Source organism: Podarcis muralis, chromosome 7 (genome assembly GCF_964188315.1).
Source record: "Podarcis muralis chromosome 7, rPodMur119.hap1.1, whole genome shotgun sequence".
Lineage (NCBI taxonomy): Eukaryota > Metazoa > Chordata > Lepidosauria > Squamata > Lacertidae > Podarcis > Podarcis muralis.
In genome coordinates this window covers 77,438,754-77,457,593 of record NC_135661.1, presented here as the reverse complement: position 1 = coordinate 77,457,593, position 18,840 = coordinate 77,438,754, and the positions used below count along the sequence as shown (strand labels likewise).

Below are 18,840 nucleotides of genomic sequence, written 5' to 3'. Positions count from 1 at the left end.
CAAAAAAAGGAGGTCACCCAACAACACCAGCATGTCAACTATCTTAACAGGCAACATATTGTGGACTAGAACCTTGTGAATTTGTACACAACAAAACACAAATATACAAAACACATGGGCACCAAAGCGGCAGGGTGATGAAAGTGCAATAATTTATTCATGTGAACACCATCTCTGAAGTCTCGGATTTGGCGGTAAGTAAGGAGACATGCCCCACTCCATTACAGAAAACAGATGGGGAGGAGTGGTGGGGAGAGAACAGAGCAAGCAAACTCCATTTAAGTGCAGAGGCTCATGGGCAGAAGTTGGCAAAGTGAAGCAGAATCCAGGCCAGCTTGCATTTCTCCCTATTACCATGCAGAGCAGAGGAAAAGGAAGAAGGCTCTTAATCCACCTCTTCGATGGTGGGGCCTGAAGAGCCACCGCCAGCTCCTCCGGTTCCTGGGAAGCCCCCGGGCATCCCACCCGGCATGCCCCCGGGCATGCCCCCTGCCCCTTGGTACAGCTTGGTAATGATGGGGTTGCAGACGTTCTGCAGCTCCTTCTGCTGGTGCTCATATTCATCCTTTTCCGCCATCTGGGTGAGACAAGGAAAGAAGAGGTGCGATACCGTTAAGGATATTCTGAACTTTAACAAGCTCGTCTTTCATTTCCCATTCTAACAACAGATTGTACATTTTAGATAGTAAGTTTTTCTTTTGTTTTGTAAAAGTCCTTTTTCAAATCGCGAGCTTTGGTCCGGGGAAAACCATTTTTCCTGTCTGTTCTAAACATTTCATATAATTGATGATATTGTAACCGGTCTATAACATGGCTCCTTACATTTTCTATTGATTTCAATTAAGCCCACCCCCCTTCTGTAAAGTGTAGCAATTCCCTGTAAGTTGCCCATTGTCTATCTATCCATATTAACTCTCTTTATTGCAATAGCCTCAAAGGGAGAGGGCCACAGAGGTGTTTTCCTTTCCAGCAAATTTTCATATTTCTTCCAAACTCTATACAAATGCTTCCTTAGAATATGGTTCATAAAGCCTTTATAGATTTTTGCCTTCCCATACCCAAAGGCATGCATGCCAGCCTTATTATTCAATGGATTATTGAATGGTTTAGTTCATGTAAAATATGCAGGGATGTATGGCATGAGAAATGAACCACCGAAAGAGAAGAGAAGTCATTGATTTAAGGTTGTTTAAATGAGTATTTTGAAATGTAATTTAGAAAATTTAACAAAAATTGTGTGTACACACACACACAAGAAAACCCTCAGCTGGTTCCAGCCTTGAAGACAGATCAAAAGGGCCTACGCTTCGGCGTTTTGCTCCTGTAGGAAGAGACACTGATTTCTCTGCCCTTCCTTAGCAGCTAGCACTCTCCCCAGGAAACCAGGTTTCAGGAAAGTTAGATTTGGCTTTTCAGCCAATCTGCAAAGGAGAAGATCTATATTACGCCAAACTTATGCTCCATCACTCGGATGCTTTGGCTGCCCTCTAGTGGAACACAGCTGAACAACACAGCAACAACCCATGATTCAAAGGCGAACTCAAAATGCCGCAATAAGGTTCCAACAGAAGTGGAACCGACACGTCACACTTCCACTTGTGCTGTGCCTAGAAAGCATGGGTCTGAGAAATTCTTCCACTGGCCCTGCTCCTCTTCCAAGGGAAGATCAGCAATAGATCAGAACAAACAGGAATCCGGGGGGAACCCGAATTGCATTTGCTCTGATTGAGCGCTCAACAGCGCTTTCCCCCTGTGGGGGAGCCGTGGAACAAGAGAAAACAAAAGCCCTAAGTTACAATTCCCAGGAAAACCTGCAGAGAAGCCATGTTGCATCTATAGCAGTAAACAAAGCCTCGCTCGCCTGTAGTTTGCTGTGCTATACCAAGGCAACTAAGGTTGTTTATCACTGGAGATCTGAAATCCTGTAAAAAAAACAAAACACCTCCTTCTCTGCCATCACACATTGCTTTACTGCAGGCATGGGGGAGCACTGTGGCCCTGCAGAAGTTGCTCCCATTACCTCTTACTGTTACCCATCTGGCAAGGGCATCTAATGGGAGCTGGAGTCATAGAAGCATAGTGTCACAGACTTAGAAGGAACCCCAAGGTCCATTTAGCCCAACCCCCTGCAATGCAGGAATCTCTCAACTACAGCATTCACGACAGATAAACATCCAAACTCTGCTAAAAAAAAACCTCCCACAACATACAAAGCGCTGCAGGTTCCTCAACCTCACATTATCATTTTGATTAAAGGTAAAGGGACCCCTGACTATTAGGTCCAGTCGCAGACAACTCTGGGGTTGCGGCGCTCATCTCGCTTTTTTTTGGCCAAGGAAGCCGGCATACAGCCATGTGGCCAGCATGACAGCCGCTTCTGGCGGACCAGAGCAGCGCACGGAAACGCCGTTTACCTTCCCGCCGGAGCGGTACCTATTTATCTACTTGCACTTTGACGTGCTTTCGAACTGCTAGGTTGGCAGGAGCAGGGACCGAGCAACGGGAGCTCAACCCGTCACAGGGATTCGAACCGCCGACCTTCTGATCAGCAAGTCCTAGGCTCTGTGGTTTAACCCACAGCGCCACCCACATCCCTTCATTTCGATTATTTATTAAATGTGTATACCGCCCTTCACCCGCAGATCTCAGTGCGGTTCACAATGTAAAACTGCGATATTAAAACCGCAAAATACATAGTAGAAATAAGAGCCAAACCTCCTCGACTGCTTGCAGTATGTGCCTCATGCAGTCCCATTTACCTTAACTTCCCCCTCCTGCTTCATTGTGGCTTCTTTTCCAAACAGGAAGTAAATTCTGAGACAAGTACCGCTGCAGCTCACACCCGCTTCCCTTTGTAAGCTCACCTGGTTCCTGTCCAGCCAGGAAATGACCTCGTTGCACTTGTCCAGGATCTTCTGCTTGTCCTCTGGGGACAGCTTGTCCTTGAGCTTCTCATCTTCCGCCGTGCTCTTCATGTTGAAGGCCAGGGACTCCAGGGAGTTCTTGGCCGTGATCTTCTCCCTCTGGATCTCGTCCTCAGCCTTGTACTGCTCTGCCTCCTGGACCATGCGCTCAATCTCCTCCTTGCTCAGGCGGCCTGCGGCACGAGAGAGAAGCCACACAGGTCAGGGGCAAACTACTAAGCCAGGTTGGGGGCGGGGGCTGCCTGCAGGTTATCTACATGCTGTCTTCCCCAGTCAGCATGGCCAATGCTCAAGGATGGCAGGAGCTGGGACAGAGCAATCCAAATTCATTTAATTTGCTCCTCTAATTATCGCCTTTAAATATATACCCTTATGAAACTGCAGGTTGTTACAATAATCCTGCCAATGTTTCTACCTGTTTGCAATTAATCTGTAAATATTGAATAAACAGTTCCCATTCTTTTATAAATCCCCCCCTGATTTCTAGTCCTGGGTTTGAGTTGGTTATTTTTCTTTAATCTGCAGAAAACCTGGTGGACATTTGTTCCAAATCAGCAGTAAACTGGGGGGTTTCCCAGGGAAAAGCGGCAGGACGAAAGAAAGACACAAAAAGAACCTCTCAGACCCATGACTAGAAATCTTGGGGAAAAGAGAAGTGCGGATGAACACATTTAACCCCCCCCCCCCCCAGATTATAGCTGAAACCAATCTGGCTGCATTCAAGCAGCACTTCATTCTGTCTCCCCCCATACTTCCTAATTCCCACATGTATTTAGGCGCCAGGCAAAAACATTCCCTCTTCTCCCAGCCCTTTGGCTAATGAAACCCTCTGTGGCCTTCTAAATTTTGTGTGTGTGTTACTATGCTACGCATTTTTGTGCTTTGATATGGTAAGCTGCACTGTGACCCTCGGACAAAGAAATTTTGAAAATAATGACATCGCTTGGTTTATTTGTTTGCAGAGCTTCACTCCCTATTCCACTGGGCTACTACTGGGGGGGGGGGGGGAATCAAACCGTCAATGGAATCCAAGTAGAGTTGGCACATTGGGCTGTTTGGGGCATATGTGCTCGTGTTGATTGGGTGCCCAGATTAACAACCGCAAGGATGTGTTGTGATGGGCGAGAAGCAACAGCTGTCCCCCCCTCAGCCAGCGTACTCACCCTTATCATTGGTGATGGTAATCTTATTCTCCTTCCCAGTGCTCTTGTCCACGGCAGAGACGTTGAGGATGCCGTTGGCATCTATGTCGAAGGTCACTTCAATCTGGGGGACACCGCGAGGAGCAGGAGGGATGCCCGTCAGCTCAAACTTGCCCAGCAAATTATTGTCTTTGGTCATGGCACGCTCTCCCTCGTATACCTATTTGTGGGAAGGGGGGGGGGGGGTTGAGAAGGAAGGAAGGAAGGAGACCACCATGAGGTTAGAAAGCAAAGCTCGGTTCTCCCAACACAACCACACCATGCAAGAAACTCAGGGTGCGCATCCTTCAGGCAACTACACAAAACCGCCCGTAGCTTCGGTCAACTGGGTCTGTGCCATTGTTTTGGCAATGCTCGGCCTGCTAAATGCAACGCTCAGACAGCATCCCATAATGCTCCCTTGCCATGGACACAGTCACCTCCCCTTACCTGAATGAGCACCCCAGGCTGGTTGTCCGAGTATGTGGTGAAAGTCTGGGTCTGCTTGGTGGGGATGGTTGTGTTGCGCTTGATGAGGGCGGTCATCACCCCGCCGGCCGTCTCGATTCCCAGGGACAGAGGCGTGACGTCCAGCAGCAGCAGGTCCTGCACGTTTTCGGACTTGTCCCCGCAGAGGATGGCAGCCTGGACAGCTGTGGGGGAGAAGAGCAACGCAGGTGGTGATGGAGCAGTCAAGCCAACAGTCAGGAATTTAGGCCTGATTTAGCAGGCTGGTCTTAGGCTCTTAAGAAGACAATTAGTTTCTCTCCAGTCGTGACCACCGGCTGTTCCAAAGCCCCCTGGAGTTTCCTCCAACCTTGGAGAAATTTTGTAAAACCACTTTGGAGAACTGTAGCTCTGTGGGGGAAGCAGCAATCTCCCAAAAACTCCTAGCACCCTCTGTCAGTTGGCATTTCTTAGTGCAAAAGGTATCAATCTGATGTGTACAGATCTTTCCTGTTCTAATTAATTCAAGAGCATTCTGGAAGCTTCTGTGTGTGAAAGAAACAAGCAAAAGGTTCGTGATGTTCGGGTTGTTCCTTCAGAGAAGCTGAGTACAACTGGCTTAAAATTGATTCTCTTATCTCTTCTGTCAAGGTGATGCTGACTATAAAAATAGGCCTGGAGGAGCCTGGGTTTCACCTTCTGTCTTTCTTTCCTCCTAGTGTGGTGTTCTGTACATAGTAAGTTATTGTAAGTTAGGTCTGCTGCAACTAGATTTCTTATTGACTGAATGTATTGGATTTGTGACCAATATGCTCATTTGCCTTCAGCAGCAGTAAAGCTCTGCTGGATGAAATATTAATTGCCTCTGGACTATTTTTGGGGATCCTGCAACATGTTTAAGCTTTTACTCTGCTAACTGTACGTTGGGATTCTACTCTGGATCAATACTGAATAGAATTCCATGACACCCTTAACCAACTACAACCCCCAGGGTGCTTTGGGGGAGGCCATGGCTGCTTAAAGTATTGTAGTGCTAGGTGTGGTAAAAAGATATAATGAGGACACCTCCTGGAAGATCAGTGGAATTACAACCTGCTTCTGTCCTGATGGGGCAGGTGGAAGCCAATGCTATTCTATCAGCATTCCCAAATGGTACTATCAACACTAGACTTTTAATGCTTTGTAGAATTAAGTTGAATACTGTGTCCCTAGAAGCCAGGCGTGAAACGTGGCCCTCCAGGAATCTCTATCTGGTCCTTGGGACAGTGCCCAGGCCACAGCCTTTGCTGGCCCCATTTTTGCCTGGCTAGAAATGTATCCTTGGACCCTGCTGACGCTTCTTGCTTTCCTGGCGGGAATGCGAAGAAACCTCTGGCTTCTGGGAGCCACTAGGGGGCGCATCAGAAGATGGCTGACAATAACATCTCTCTGACCCACACGAGGTAATTTGGAGGCTATGATGGGAGTAATCAGCCTTCCTACCCCCCCCCCAGGATGGTGGGGGGGACTGCCCTTGCCTGCTGTGCCCTATACCACCCCCAAATTTGTGGGGATGGGGGCACTAGGCACAAAGCCCTCCTGTGGGATTTCAGCGCTCCTGGACGCCATCCCTGATCCGCGCCACTAGCTGCAAGAACTTCAAAAGAAACAATTTGGAGAAAGGAATGCACATATTTCAAGGAAGAAGGGGGAGTAAAGACTGCTAACAGAAGAGATCTCTGATAAAACAAGATGAGTCGGAGGCCCATCCATAATGTGAAATGCCCGCAATTCGAAGCGCTGCGTCTGCGCAGGTGCGTTTTGGCGCTTCTGCACATAGCGCGGTTCTGCACATGCACAAGCGGCGGAACCAGGAAGTAACCTATTCCGGTATTTCCGGGTTGCCATGGGACATAATGCAAAAAGACACAGTATGAAGCAGACGCAACATGAGGTATGACTGTAAACAATAAAGGAGTTAAACGTGTTGCTCCACCCACTCAAGCCTCTGGCCTCACCCTTGACTGGCATGCAGCTCTTCGATTGACAAAGGTTCCCCACCCCTTTGCTCAATACTTCACTGCCCTTTCTTTGGTATGCAGCGCGGTTGAGTAACAAATCCCGATCGACTGCTTCACCCTTACGACGGTTCCAACTCCAGCGTGAACATTAAGAAGAGCTTGGCTGCTACATCAGCCCAGTGGCCCATCTAGTCTAGAATCTTGTTCTCACAGTGTCCAACCAGAAGCTTATGGGAAACCCAGTGCTGTTTTTCTAGAAAAAGTGGTGCCAGAACTCACCCTGCACCTCTCCCTCATTGTCTTAGAATGGCAGTGGTGCTCACCTGAGAGGTGCAGGAACTGAGTTCCTGTGAGTTCCAGCTGAAAAAAGCCCTGTGGGAAAACCCCAAGAAGGAAGCTGAGGACACCAGACCTCTCCCCATCTGAGGTTCCCAGCAGCTGGGAGAGGCAAGCATGCTACTGAATACCAACAACTGAGGCAGAATACATCCATCAGGGTTAGCGGGCAAAGCCAGGCATCTGCTCAGGCCCCAATAACTGGCAAAGGACCCTCTTCTCATTTCTCAGGAGGCAACTTAAGATGTTTAGATGATGGAAACCAGCTGCCTCAGAAAAGCTGCAGCAGTTACGGAAGACCAGAGCCTCTGGGCTTTAGACATGGGTCCCCTGCCGGGACCTGGGTTCTTGGAACGTGCCTAAAAATACCAACCCCTGATATTAGCAGCACCGCCTGCAGGAGTGGGCAAAAATGTTTATCTACTAGTCCAGCATCGTGTTCTCAGAGGGGCCAGGCAGATGGGAAGCCCAAAAGCAGCACCCACACTCTCTCCTGCAGTTTTCAGCAATTATTATTCTGTCTCTGACAGAGGAAGGCAAAACTTAGCCATCGGGTTTCTCCCCACATGCGTTTCCTAGAAGGTTGCCACTTCTGTTCTGAAAAAATACAGGACAAGGCGGCTGGGGGCGATTCCCCACCCCCATCTGGTGCTGCAGTAGCTTCAAAGAAATTCATTAAAATCTACTGCAGCCGAACCAGGTGGCCCCCTCTGGAATTTGTCACACACAAAAAATCTGTCCATCTGTCTGGGCTACATGAACCTTTAACACACCCTTTCAAACAGGTGCATTTGGAAAGGATCCCTAACTTGGCACCAAGAGAGAAGGACCTGAAATACGGGACAGAACCGTATCAATACAGGACGTAGCATTTTACATCCAAGTACGGGGAAATCCGCGGGTGGCGCTGTGGATAAACCTCAGTGCCTAGGACTTGCTGATCGTAAGGTCGGTGGTTCGAATCCCTGCGGCAGGGTGAGCTCCCGCCGTTCGGTCCCAGCTCCTGCCCATCTAGCAGTTCAAAAGCACCCCTAAGTGCAAGTAGATAAATAGGGACCGCTTTATAGCGGGAAGGTAAATGGCGTTTCCATGTGCAGTGCTGGCTCGCCAGATGCAGCTTCGTCACGCTGGCCACGTGACCTGGAAGTGTCTTCGGACAGCGCCGGCTCCCGGCCTCTTGAGCGAGATGAGCGCGCAACCCTAGAGTCGGTCACGACTGGCCCTGTCGGGCAGGGGTACCTTTACCTTATGGGGAAATCCTGCATTATATATAACGAGGTGGCAACCCTAGTTTCCTAGCCACCGGCATTCTGAGGCCTACCACCTCTGGGGAGGCTCTCTTACCTGCACCATAGGCCACTGCTTCATCAGGGTTGATGCTCTTATTGAGCTCCCTGCCGTTGAAGAAGTCCTGCAGGAGCTTCTGGATCTTGGGGATGCGGGTGGAGCCACCAACCAGCACAATGTCGTGCACCTGAGACTTATCTAGCTTGGCGTCCCGCAGGGCCTTCTCCACAGGCTCCAGGGTGCCCCGGAAGAGGTCCACGTTCAGCTCCTCAAAGCGGGCCCGGGTGATGGAGGTGTAGAAGTCTATGCCCTCATAAAGGGAGTCGATCTCGATGGAGGCCTGGGTGGAGGAGCTGAGGGTGCGCTTGGCCCGCTCGCAGGCGGTGCGCAACCTCCGGACCGCCCGCTTGTTGTCCGTGATGTCCTTCTTGTGCTTGCGCTTGAACTCCGACACAAAGTGGTTCACCATGCGGTTGTCGAAGTCCTCGCCGCCCAGGTGGGTGTCGCCGGCCGTCGACTTCACCTCAAAGATGCCGTCCTCGATGGTCAGGATGGAGACGTCGAAAGTGCCGCCGCCCAGGTCAAAGATGAGGACGTTGCGCTCGCCGCCAACCTACAGGAAGGAAGGATCAGCAATATGTAAAAAGAACCGCGGCCTGTTTTGGGTGGAATTCCAATGCCTTGAACCAAAACTCAACACACAAACATAAATTCCACCACTTAACCATGAACCAAAGAACGGGACTCAATTGCAGACCTGAGCTTGGATTATTGTCAGGATTCTCTCAGAAGATTGCTGGGAACTGTAGTTTCGTGATAGCCCTTAGGACCACGCTCATATCAAACATGTAAAGCACTCCGATACCATGTTAAACGATCGTGGCTTCCCCCAAATAATTCTGGCACCTGTAGTTCACCAAGGGTGCTGAGAGTTTTTCAGAGACCCCACACTCTCTCCGAGAGTTAGAGCTCCCAGAGTTCCTTGGGAAGAGGGATTAAAAGTGCACCGGGAATTGTAGTTCTGGGAGGGGAATAGGTTGGTCTCCTGTCAGCACCCTTAAAGTACAATTCCCAGAATCCTTTGGGAATTGAAAGTGCTTCAAAGGTATGAACTCGACCCAAGAACTTTCTGGGATCTTCTGGCCTAGAAGTGAGGGAAACCTGCGGCCCTCCAAGCTGTTGTTGGGACTCCCACTCCCATCAGCCCCAGCCAGCATGGCCAAGGGCCAAGAACGGTGGGAGTTGTAGTCCAGCAACACCAAGGGGTCACAGGCTTCCCAACCCTGCTCACGAAAGATAAGTGTTGTGTCCTCTTCCCTGCAATTCACTGTCCTGGGCTTAGTCCAAACCTAGCAACATGTTGGGGGGGGGGGTAATGAAACCCCTCCTGACCTTTTTGTCCAGGCCATACGCTATGGCAGCTGCCGTGGGCTCGTTGATGATGCGGAGGACGTTGAGGCCCGAGATGGTGCCAGCGTCCTTAGTGGCTTGTCGCTGGGAGTCGTTGAAGTAGGCCGGGACTGTAATGACGGCATTGGCAATTGTCTGTGGCAGAAAGAGGGAGAAAGAAAGAGAATTAGAGCACTGCTCTTGCCCCCATTGTGTTGTTGTTGGTGGGTATTGTGTGGAAGGTAGAGAAAATAAAGGGGGAATTCAAATTTACCTCATAGTCCTTTGCCTCTCCAACTCCACATTCCAAGCTTTTTGTATGTAAAAGGCCCAGAATCAATGCGGCGTACTGCCAAGAAGACCCAGAACCAGTGTACTGGAATTCTGGAGAGCAACTGCTGGTTTAATATACAGACCAGAGCTTCCTGTCACCACTGCTCCCCAGTCATAACTAAACCAAAGTACAGTTGTACCTTGGTTTTCAAACAGCTTAGTTCTTGAACGTTTTGGCTCCCGAATGCCACAAATCCGGAAGTGACTGTTCCAGTTTGCGAACTATTTTTGGAAGCCAAACATCCGACGGGGCTTACGACGGGCTGCAGGAGCTTCCTGCAGCCAATCAGAAGCTGCGCTTTGGTTTCCAAACATTTTGGAAATTGAACGGACCTCCGGAACGTATTCTGTTCGACTTCCAAAGTATGACTGTACTTGAAAAGGCGATTGCTCACTTTCACTCCTTTCTACTTATAATTCATTCCCTTCCAGCTAGAATTTAAGACTGTATGCTCCTTGTGGCAGAGATCTATCCTTTTGTTTACAAGGCTCCACAAAGTGCGGTTGGCACAGTGGGCCAAATCTTTTCATTTCTCCCACCCTAGGACCAACTTTAACAGTCGGCGGGGTAACACACCTGATGCCTGAGGAAGATTCTGAACATTTCCATGCCGTTTTGGTGATTTATCACGTTTCAAATTCAGATACACAAAACACTCTTCTCCCACCACATTGTGGAATTTGGTTTTCATGATGTCTTTTGCTGTTGTTTTTCTATATTACCTATTCTACATCTATTTTGAAAACACCACCTCTGTACTGATCTGATGTTTCGTAACTTTGATTACGGAGTTTACTTTTCCAAATTTTTCATCTTACTTTTTTTTTTTTTTTAAAAAAAAAAGCTTTATAAAAATAATCTGGCATTAAGAAGATTGAACCCTCCACTGACCAAGCTGGTGAGAGGAGTTTTCAGTCCTGCTGGCTGCAGGGGTTTCCTCCACTAGCACATTCCCAGCAGGACTGAACCCTACTCCTTGCCCATCCGGGTGAACTTGTTGACACCTGCAAGCTTCTTTTCTCCAGCTCTGGAGGGCAGGACTCGAACCAATGGCTTCAAGTTACAAAAAAGGAGATTCCGACTAAACATCAGAAAGAACTTTCTGACAGTAAGAACTGTTTGACAGGGGAACAGACCCCCACAAGAGGTGGTGGGACTCTCCTTCCTTTTAAGCAGAGGTTGGATGGCCATCTGTCATGGATGCTTTAGCCAAGATTTCTGCATTGCAGGGGGTTGGGCTAGAGGACCCTCATTATCCCTTCCCAAAGCTACAGTTCTGTGATTCTATGAACTGGAACCCCCTGGCAAGCCCAAATTTGCCCACAAGCCAAAGGTTCAACCACCCCACTGGCATAAGCAATAATCCTTCACTGCAGCTGGGGCCAACATCCTTCACGCTACCCACCTTGCCCAGGTAGGCCTCTGCAATTTCCTTCATCTTGGTGAGGACCATCGACGAGATCTCCTCGGCGTAGAAGGACTTTGTCTCCCCTTTGTACTCCACCTGCACCTTGGGACGACCCCCGTCGTTGATGACCTGGAAGGGCCAGTGTTTCATGTCTGAGTGGACCACGGGATCATCGAAACGGCGGCCGATAAGGCGCTTGGCATCTGGGAAGAGGAGAGGCAGGGAAACAGTAATGAGAGCTTTCAAGGTATAACATCTTCCCTCAGGGAGCTAAGAGATGAGTAAGTCAAGAGCTCTATTATTCACATGCACTTAATCCACGTTCCCCTTCCAGGTGCTCCATACCAGCAGGGGAAAAAGTGGGCAAAGCAAGTAAATTTTACCTACACAAACGAGGCTAATTTCTACACACCCCTCTCTATCCTCCCTCAAGGGGCTGCTTCAGAAAAGCCCGTGACTCCTGAGGGAAGGGGACCCCAAACCAAGAAGTCTGTGCCATCAGCTGCTTCAATCTCTGTTGCCTCCGGCCCTACCCCTGGAATGCGGCCCCCGGGGAGGTTGCATAAGGAATTTGTGCTTTCATGTTCACACACCTGGTCAGCTGTTCTCTAAATCAGCCAGAACTAGAATAAAGCCATCCATGAGATTGAGGTTGAATCCTGACAAGAAGTACTGTTTTGGGGGGACAGGGGGTGAGCTGGTGTGGAGGACTCCCTGGTCCTTAATGGGGTAACTGATGCGCAGAAGGACCGGGTGCGCAGCCTGGGAGTCATTTTGGACTCACAGCTGTCCATGACGGCACAGGTCAAATTTGTGTCCAGGGCTCCATCTGATACGCAGGCTGAGACCCTACCTGCCCGCAGACTGTCTCGCCAGAGTGATGCATGCTCTGGTTATCTCCCACTTGGACTAATGCAATGCGCTCTACGTGGGGCTACCTTTGAAGGTGACCCGGAAACTACAACTAATCCATAATGCGGCAGCTAGACTGGTGACTGGGAGTGGCCGCTGAGATCATATAACATTAGTCCTGAAATGTACACTGGCTCCCAGTACATTTCCGAGCACAATTCAAAGTGTTGGTGCTGACCTTTAAAGCCCTAAATGACCTTGGCCTAGTATACCTGAAAGAGCGTCTCCACCCCCATTGTCCAGCCCAGAAACTGAGGTCCAGGTCTGAGGGCCTTCTGCAGTTCCTTCCCTGCGAAAAGTGAAGTTACAGGGAACCAGGCAGAGGACCTATTCGGTAGTGGCGCCCACCCTGTGGAACGCCCTCCCATCAGATGTCAAGGAAATAAACAACTATTTGACTTTTAGAAGGCATCTGAAGTCAGCCCCATTTAGGGAAGTTTTTAATGTTTCATGTTTTATTGTGTTTTTAATATTCTGTTGGGAGCCGCCCAGAGTGGCTGGGGAGGCCCGGCCAGATGGGCGGGATATAAGTAATAAATTTATTATCCTCCTCCTCTTCCTCCCAAAGGATCTCCCTGGGAGGATGCAGCGGGGTCCCTCAGCCCTCAGATAGAACTTATCACCCCTCCAGATGGCGTGGCAAGGCCGGGTGGCCAGTTCTTACCGAAGACTGTGTTGGTGGGATTCATGGCCACTTGGTTCTTGGCGGCATCGCCGATAAGGCGCTCTGTGTCCGTGAAGGCCACGTAGCTGGGGGTGGTGCGGTTGCCCTGGTCGTTGGCGATGATCTCCACCTTGCCATGCTGGAAGACGCCCACACAGGAGTAGGTGGTCCCCAAATCAATGCCGACAGCTGGACCCTTGGACATTTTGGCTGCAAGGGGGAAGGCGACACACCGGTGACATCAATGCAAGAAGAGACAACAGCCCATTTATTGCTTAAACATACAGAAAAGTGTACTGGAGTTCAGCAGCATCTGTCAGAGCAGAGATCCCGCCATGTGTGCAAAACATCTGCATTGGCTGCGGCCCTGCTAGAAGCTTTGGGGAACGCACTAGACAAGGCTCTGGGGAAAATTTAACCCAGACATAATCCAACAACATCTTTCCAGGGGACCACAATGCAAACTGGCTACCGCTGCTCACGTGCAAGAATCTTGGACATGCTTGCAGGAGTCATTATGCCAAAATTTCCTCCTCTCCCCCCGCCCCCCCCCCAAAGCATTAGGATCCTTCAGCTCCCAAGTAGGGAGACTAGGATGACACAGGGAGATCGGCGTTAATGGGCTGGCTTAAAACCCCAGCAATAGTCTGACGCGAGATCGCTTTTTGCAGAATGCAGACCAGAGAAATCACACTGCATTGGATCCATTGCTACGGCTTGGAAGACTGAGGAACCTCCGAGTATCCTGGTGGATCTTTAGGATAAGATACCAAAAAGTGTCCCTATTGGTAAAGAACAAGGTAACGGGCAACTTTCCATGCCCAAAAGAATGAGACCATCACCAACATTACTTTATGTACTGCCATGCTCATGAAACTGAAATTGCTTCACTGTGTGGCAAGCGTCCTATGAGAGCTTAAGGGGAAGTCGCCACACCAAAAACTCAGAGGTTACAGTTCGTTATAGCACTGGCTCTTCCTGTACCGCTCCTAGCACAGCACATGCTGGAAGCAGTATGGGAAGAACCCCAGAGCCACGTGAGCTGGAAATCAGAAAGCTGGCAGCAGATCTATTTCAGAGAATCAGAGTTGGAAGGGACCACGAGGGTCATCTAGTCTAACCCCCTGCAATGCTGGAACCTTTTGCCCAACATGGGGCTCGAACCCACAACCCTGAGATAAAGAGTCTCATGCTCAACTGACTGATAAAGCTATTTAGAGCTAAAGGAAAAAAAGATGATAAAGCTATTTAGAGCTAAAGGGAAAAAAGGGGGGGGAAGTCTGCTTCCAAGATGCAGACTAGACCTTGTAGGGTGCTCTGCACATGCTCAGGGGCACTCTGTAGCCGGCTTGCCAATGCACAGCGCAGCCCCAGTGGTAGAAGAGCACCAACTTCCAGACAAGCTGGCTTCTAAACAGAGAGAGCGAAGATGGCACGTGGTTACAAAGAGCAGTAAGGAGAAGCAATCTCAGCTGCAAATGAAAAACATAGCAGGAGATCTGAGGTGCTCCCCCCCCCCAGCACCACTCCTAGCAGCTGCTACTGGAGGGTTAGGTAAGAAACATTGGGACTTGGCTGCAGCCAAGAAGGATCTGCTTTCAGATTAAGCCATGCAGTTCAGAAGTCATGGTGTGGGGGTCCAAGAACGGGCAGTAGTTAAGCCAAACAGTACTGGGTCCTATTCTCGGCTTCAGGGCATGCTTGGCAGGGCTGCTGGCAGTCTGAAGGGCACAGCTGTTGCTCAAGATCAGATTATATTAAAAAAACTACACACACCAGTGGTCAACTCTGCCCCAGGTCGTAAAGGCGGGGTGGGGTGGGGGTGGAGACAGCCGTTTGGGGCTGGGCGGCTGGACTTTGCAAGAGTCTCGTGCCATGCTGCGCGCTCTCCCTCCTTAGCCTGTAAAGATTTTTCGAGAACTCTGCTACAGGGAGGGCTCCGAGACTGCGGAGGAGCAGAAGACGGCTGCAGTGAGCCAAGCCAAGAAACCGCAACAGGCGAAGGAGCTCAGAAACCATCCGTCCTTCTCGCTCCCCAAGAAAGCCTCTGCTTCCAGGACCACCCTCTGGGGGAAAAACACCCCCATTAGACTCCCCTTCCTTTCCTGGAGCTTTTTTAAAAAAACCAAAACCAACCCCCGGAGTGCTAACCATAGCTGTCAACTTTTCCCTTTTCTTGTGAGGAATCCTATTTGGAATACGGGAATTTCCCTTTAATAAAGGGAAACGTTGACAGCTATGCTGCTAACTTTTCCATCCCCCCCCCCCCTCAAGATCCTAAATACCTAGAGAGGCAAAGTGTCAGGGTTTCAGCAGAGTCCTCCAATCTATTTTGGAGCAATTCCCAGTTTAGTGAACAACGTGGAGTGCCTCTGGGCATAGTTAAGAGTGTGTTCCTCTCATTTAAGTCTCATCCGCCTCCAGACATCTGGGTTTTCTTTTAGGGTGTGTGTCCTTTTATGCCAGTAGATTTGTGCCTCAGAACCACAGGTGGCAGGCAGCGTTTAGGGAAAGGATGGGGAACCTGTGGCCCCACGGATGCAGCAGAACTACAACTCCCACCTTCCTCGGAGCTGAAGGGAGTTGTAGTCCCATGATACTTGTGGCTTGGAGTGAAGCTAGGCCTGAGGAAATCCAGGTTCAAATCTCCAATCAGCTACAAGGTGCCCCGGTAATCTCAAGCAAATCACTCTCCAGAGGAACACAAGATGCTGCCTTTCTCCTGACCATTGAGTGCCAATCTGCCTACACTGGCTGGCAGCACCTCTCCAGGGTTTCAAAATGGGAGTCTTTCCAAGTCCTACCTGGAGGTGCCAGAAATTGAACCCAGGGCCTTCTGCACAAGAAGCAAATGCTCTGTCCCCTGACCTACAGCTCTTAAAAATCAGTACTGAATGGGACATGCACACGGGACAACAACCTTTTGCTGGATATGCTAAGCTCCTGAAACAAGGCCCTATGTTATTTTACATAAAATATTTCTGCCAGGTCGAAGGAGGCACACACCTACGTCCCACCATTTGACGCTTCTTTTGAACACCAGAAACCTATGTTTTTATGCTCTTGAGGCACAAAAATGTGTCCCCTTGCTTTATTCCAAGTGCAGATCGTTCCAAAGCAGTAGTTAGGACACATGAACAGCCAATGTTTGCAGATGCAGTCTTCTGGGCACCCAGCCAAGCCTAGGATATCCCCAGAAGAGTAGAGGAAAAACTACTCTAAACACATTTAATTGGAAACTCCCATTTCCCTTCCAGAAAAAAAAGGCGCGTGTTCACACCTCCTGGGCAGCCAGTTTCCATTGGCTCCATTCTTATTTTTTGTGGGGAGGGGGGAGCTATGCCCCACCCGGCTCTACGCCCCACCCACCCGTGGCAACCCCAAAGAAGGCAAAGTCAGACAGGCACCTGAGGAAACCAAACACTCCACCCCTTTCAAGTCCCTTCCAAGAGGTTTTAAGTGCGCTTGTCATGCACTCTGAATTCACCCAAATTAAGCTACCATCTAAGCATTAGCCAGCTTTAATCATACACTCAGTGGCGTAGCGTGGGGGGTGCAGGGGGGGCCGGCCGCAACATCTGGAGTTAGGGCAAATCCACGGGTTAGGGGGCACAAATTACTTGCCTTGCCCTGGGTGCTGACAACCCACGCTACGCCACTGCATACACTGAAATCAATGGGCTTAAGCAACCTGGTAGCAAACCTTAAACCCTGTTTACCTGGGAGTAAACTCCATTGAAATCAATAGGGCTTACTGCTGAGTAGGCATTGTTCGCACTACACAGTAAGTTGGATATTGCCCTTTGCAAATGAAGCTGTCATATGCAAGTATTCAAAATACTGATTGCACTTGTTGCAGGAAACTTCACCTAACTGAATCCTGTTGCCTTTAAATGAACAGGAGCAGCTCTCCCGGCCATCAGTTGGCAACTATTTTTTTTTTTTTTTTTTTAAATTCCACTTCAGTTCTAACGTGAATTGTAAGAATGTACTTCCAGGGCAATCTAAGATGTACAGCTGTCTGCAGGCAGATGTTATTCAGAAGTACACATCTATTTTAAACTCCTAATTACTCTTTGGGGGGGGGAACAACACAGTCCAGTGCTCTTTTGAAGAATTGCTACCAGCCAGAACCAATTAGACAGAAAAAGATATGAATCAATCCCTACTTTATTTATTTTAAAGATTCCAAACCACCCTAATGGATTCTGGGATGGTGGGTTGTTAGTTATTGTTATTAGTAGCAATACCACCAGAAGACGCAAGGAGTTAAACCTTGCAAAATAGTCACCAGCCAGTTCAATGGAAGCTGCCCAGAGAACTGCGAGTAACGGGTGTTGTCTGCCTGTAATTTTCCACGGTAAAGCTATATAGTGGCCGCTTATATTTAGAGATGGCAAATATCCACCTATTTAACTTGCTCCAAACTGAATGCCTCAACATCCAACGATGGCGTTCTGGTACTCGCCAACGAAAGCAGAACCCAGGCGTCCGGGCTCAGCGCTACTTTGCACTGAATTAGCTATAAATCCTAAATTCCAGGCACGCCTGCTTGCATTAAGTCCCAGAAAACGTACCGTAACTGCGCGATCCTAAGAGGATTTGCAGTCGCACAAGCCGGTCCTACGCATCTGAAGCGAGCCTTCAACAGCGGCCACTCCTAAATTAAAACTGCATATACGGTATAGGATTGCGTTTAGGAACATGCTAGAAATAAGACCCGAGCTGCGTTTGCAAGGAATCAAGCTTTGCAGAATGATCAATGAGAGCAAGTTCTGAGTTGGAACACGGTAAGGATCCTGTAAATAAAGCGTCTGCAAAGGCCATAAGAAAAAGGCAATCAGGATCGTAACTTCCGCAGCCCATTCCAAATTAGCGCACACAAAAAAGTGGCGAAAGATGCGTTCGTCGCCCCTCCCCAATTTGGGGTGCTGGCTGGACCCCAAATTCCAGCGACTCGTTTCCAAACGCAACCAACGGCGAAGCTCAGGTCAAGCCCTAGAACCGAACCCGTGTTTTACGCCGCGGGGCAGCAAAGCCACTCTGCACTATGCTCAGGGGCACTCTTGCACTGGAGATTAAACCATCCGCTCCACAACAGTAGCCCGAATACACGCAGCCTCTTCGCTTTCGCGCGGTGCAATCCACAGGAACGACCCGCGCCTGGGGATCCCTCCTGCGAGGATCCCCCGCGATCCTTACTGGAATCCGAGGGAGCCCGCCCCAGACGCCTGGCTGCAAAGGCGGGAAAAGTGCGCAGTTGTAGAGACGCCAAACTTCTGCTCCCACCCATGCATGCACATAAACAAGCTGCAATACAGCCATATATACCTTATGCAAGATGCAGCCCCTTTTCTTCTGACAGCAACTGGAAATAACAAATGGAAAAATTGCTATCTATATTGAAAGTGCGCCGCAGCTGTAAACAACTGGAGAGCGTCGGCACGCGCGCGCCCGCCTGCTACTCCCAGGCTTTATATGCAGACCGCCCTCCCCGCCCCTCTTATTGCGCGCGCTAGTGCATTTTTCTCTTCCCCACCCGGTTTAAGGGCGCTGACACTTTGCAGAAGCTTCTCGACTTGGCTTCGAATCCGTCCAATCCGGGCCTGGCTCGGCTTGTCTGTCAAAGAGGGAAGGGGCGGCGCCGGGCTCCAGCTGTCTCGGCGCTGGAGTGGAACTTTCAAGAAGCCGAGGAAGGGGCAGATCCGGTTTCGCGCCCCTCGCCCCGTTTACACGGCAACCCGGAGTGACACCCGGCGCTCCAGAAATAAAAAGTTTCCCGTTGGAGCTATGAGTTCAGTTTCTAATTTTGCAGTCGGGGTGCGTGGTTATTTTTAGGGAGAAGGGCAGGTGTGGGACAGAAGAAAGAGAATAAGGATCTATATAGAAGACCACCTGGAAAGTTTATGGCCAAAGTTAGGGTTGGTTTTGTGTGTGTTAGGGGGCTGCAATGTTTGC

General features: G+C 49.6%; 1 protein-coding gene across 2 annotated transcripts; it reads right to left on the bottom strand.

Annotated features, from left to right (window-relative positions):
* Nucleotides 1-135: 135 nt before the first annotated feature.
* Nucleotides 136-18,371, bottom strand: LOC114603431 (heat shock cognate 71 kDa protein-like). 2 transcript variants are annotated; one of them, XM_028742417.2, is made up of 9 exons: nucleotides 18,214-18,371; nucleotides 12,883-13,092; nucleotides 11,304-11,509; nucleotides 9,568-9,720; nucleotides 8,233-8,788; nucleotides 4,556-4,758; nucleotides 4,088-4,286; nucleotides 2,865-3,097; nucleotides 136-577 (listed from the first exon to the last, which is right to left on the bottom strand). In XM_028742417.2, exons 2-9 carry the CDS (start codon nucleotides 13,085-13,087, stop codon nucleotides 386-388), a joined length of 1,947 nt encoding a protein of 648 aa, XP_028598250.2. In that variant the 5' UTR covers nucleotides 13,088-13,092; nucleotides 18,214-18,371; the 3' UTR covers nucleotides 136-385. The 2 variants fall into 2 exon arrangements, with proteins under 2 accessions (XP_028598250.2, XP_028598251.2); XM_028742418.2 differs by lacking the exon at nucleotides 18,214-18,371 and adding an exon at nucleotides 18,085-18,187.
* Nucleotides 18,372-18,840: the final 469 nt, after the last annotated feature.

Bases quoted from the DNA above. Each gene is read 5' to 3' on its own strand.
- LOC114603431 (XM_028742418.2), bottom strand. From the start codon at position 18,175: ATGGGTGGGAGCAGAAGTTTGGCGTCTCTACAACTGCGCACTTTTCCC. The intron at 4,287-4,555 runs GTAAGGGGAGGT...TCCCACAAATAG, and splicing joins AGCCTGGGGTGCTCATTCAG to GTATACGAGGGAGAGCGTGC. The intron at 3,098-4,087 runs GTGAGTACGCTG...CTCGTGCCGCAG, and splicing joins TACCATCACCAATGATAAGG to GCCGCCTGAGCAAGGAGGAG.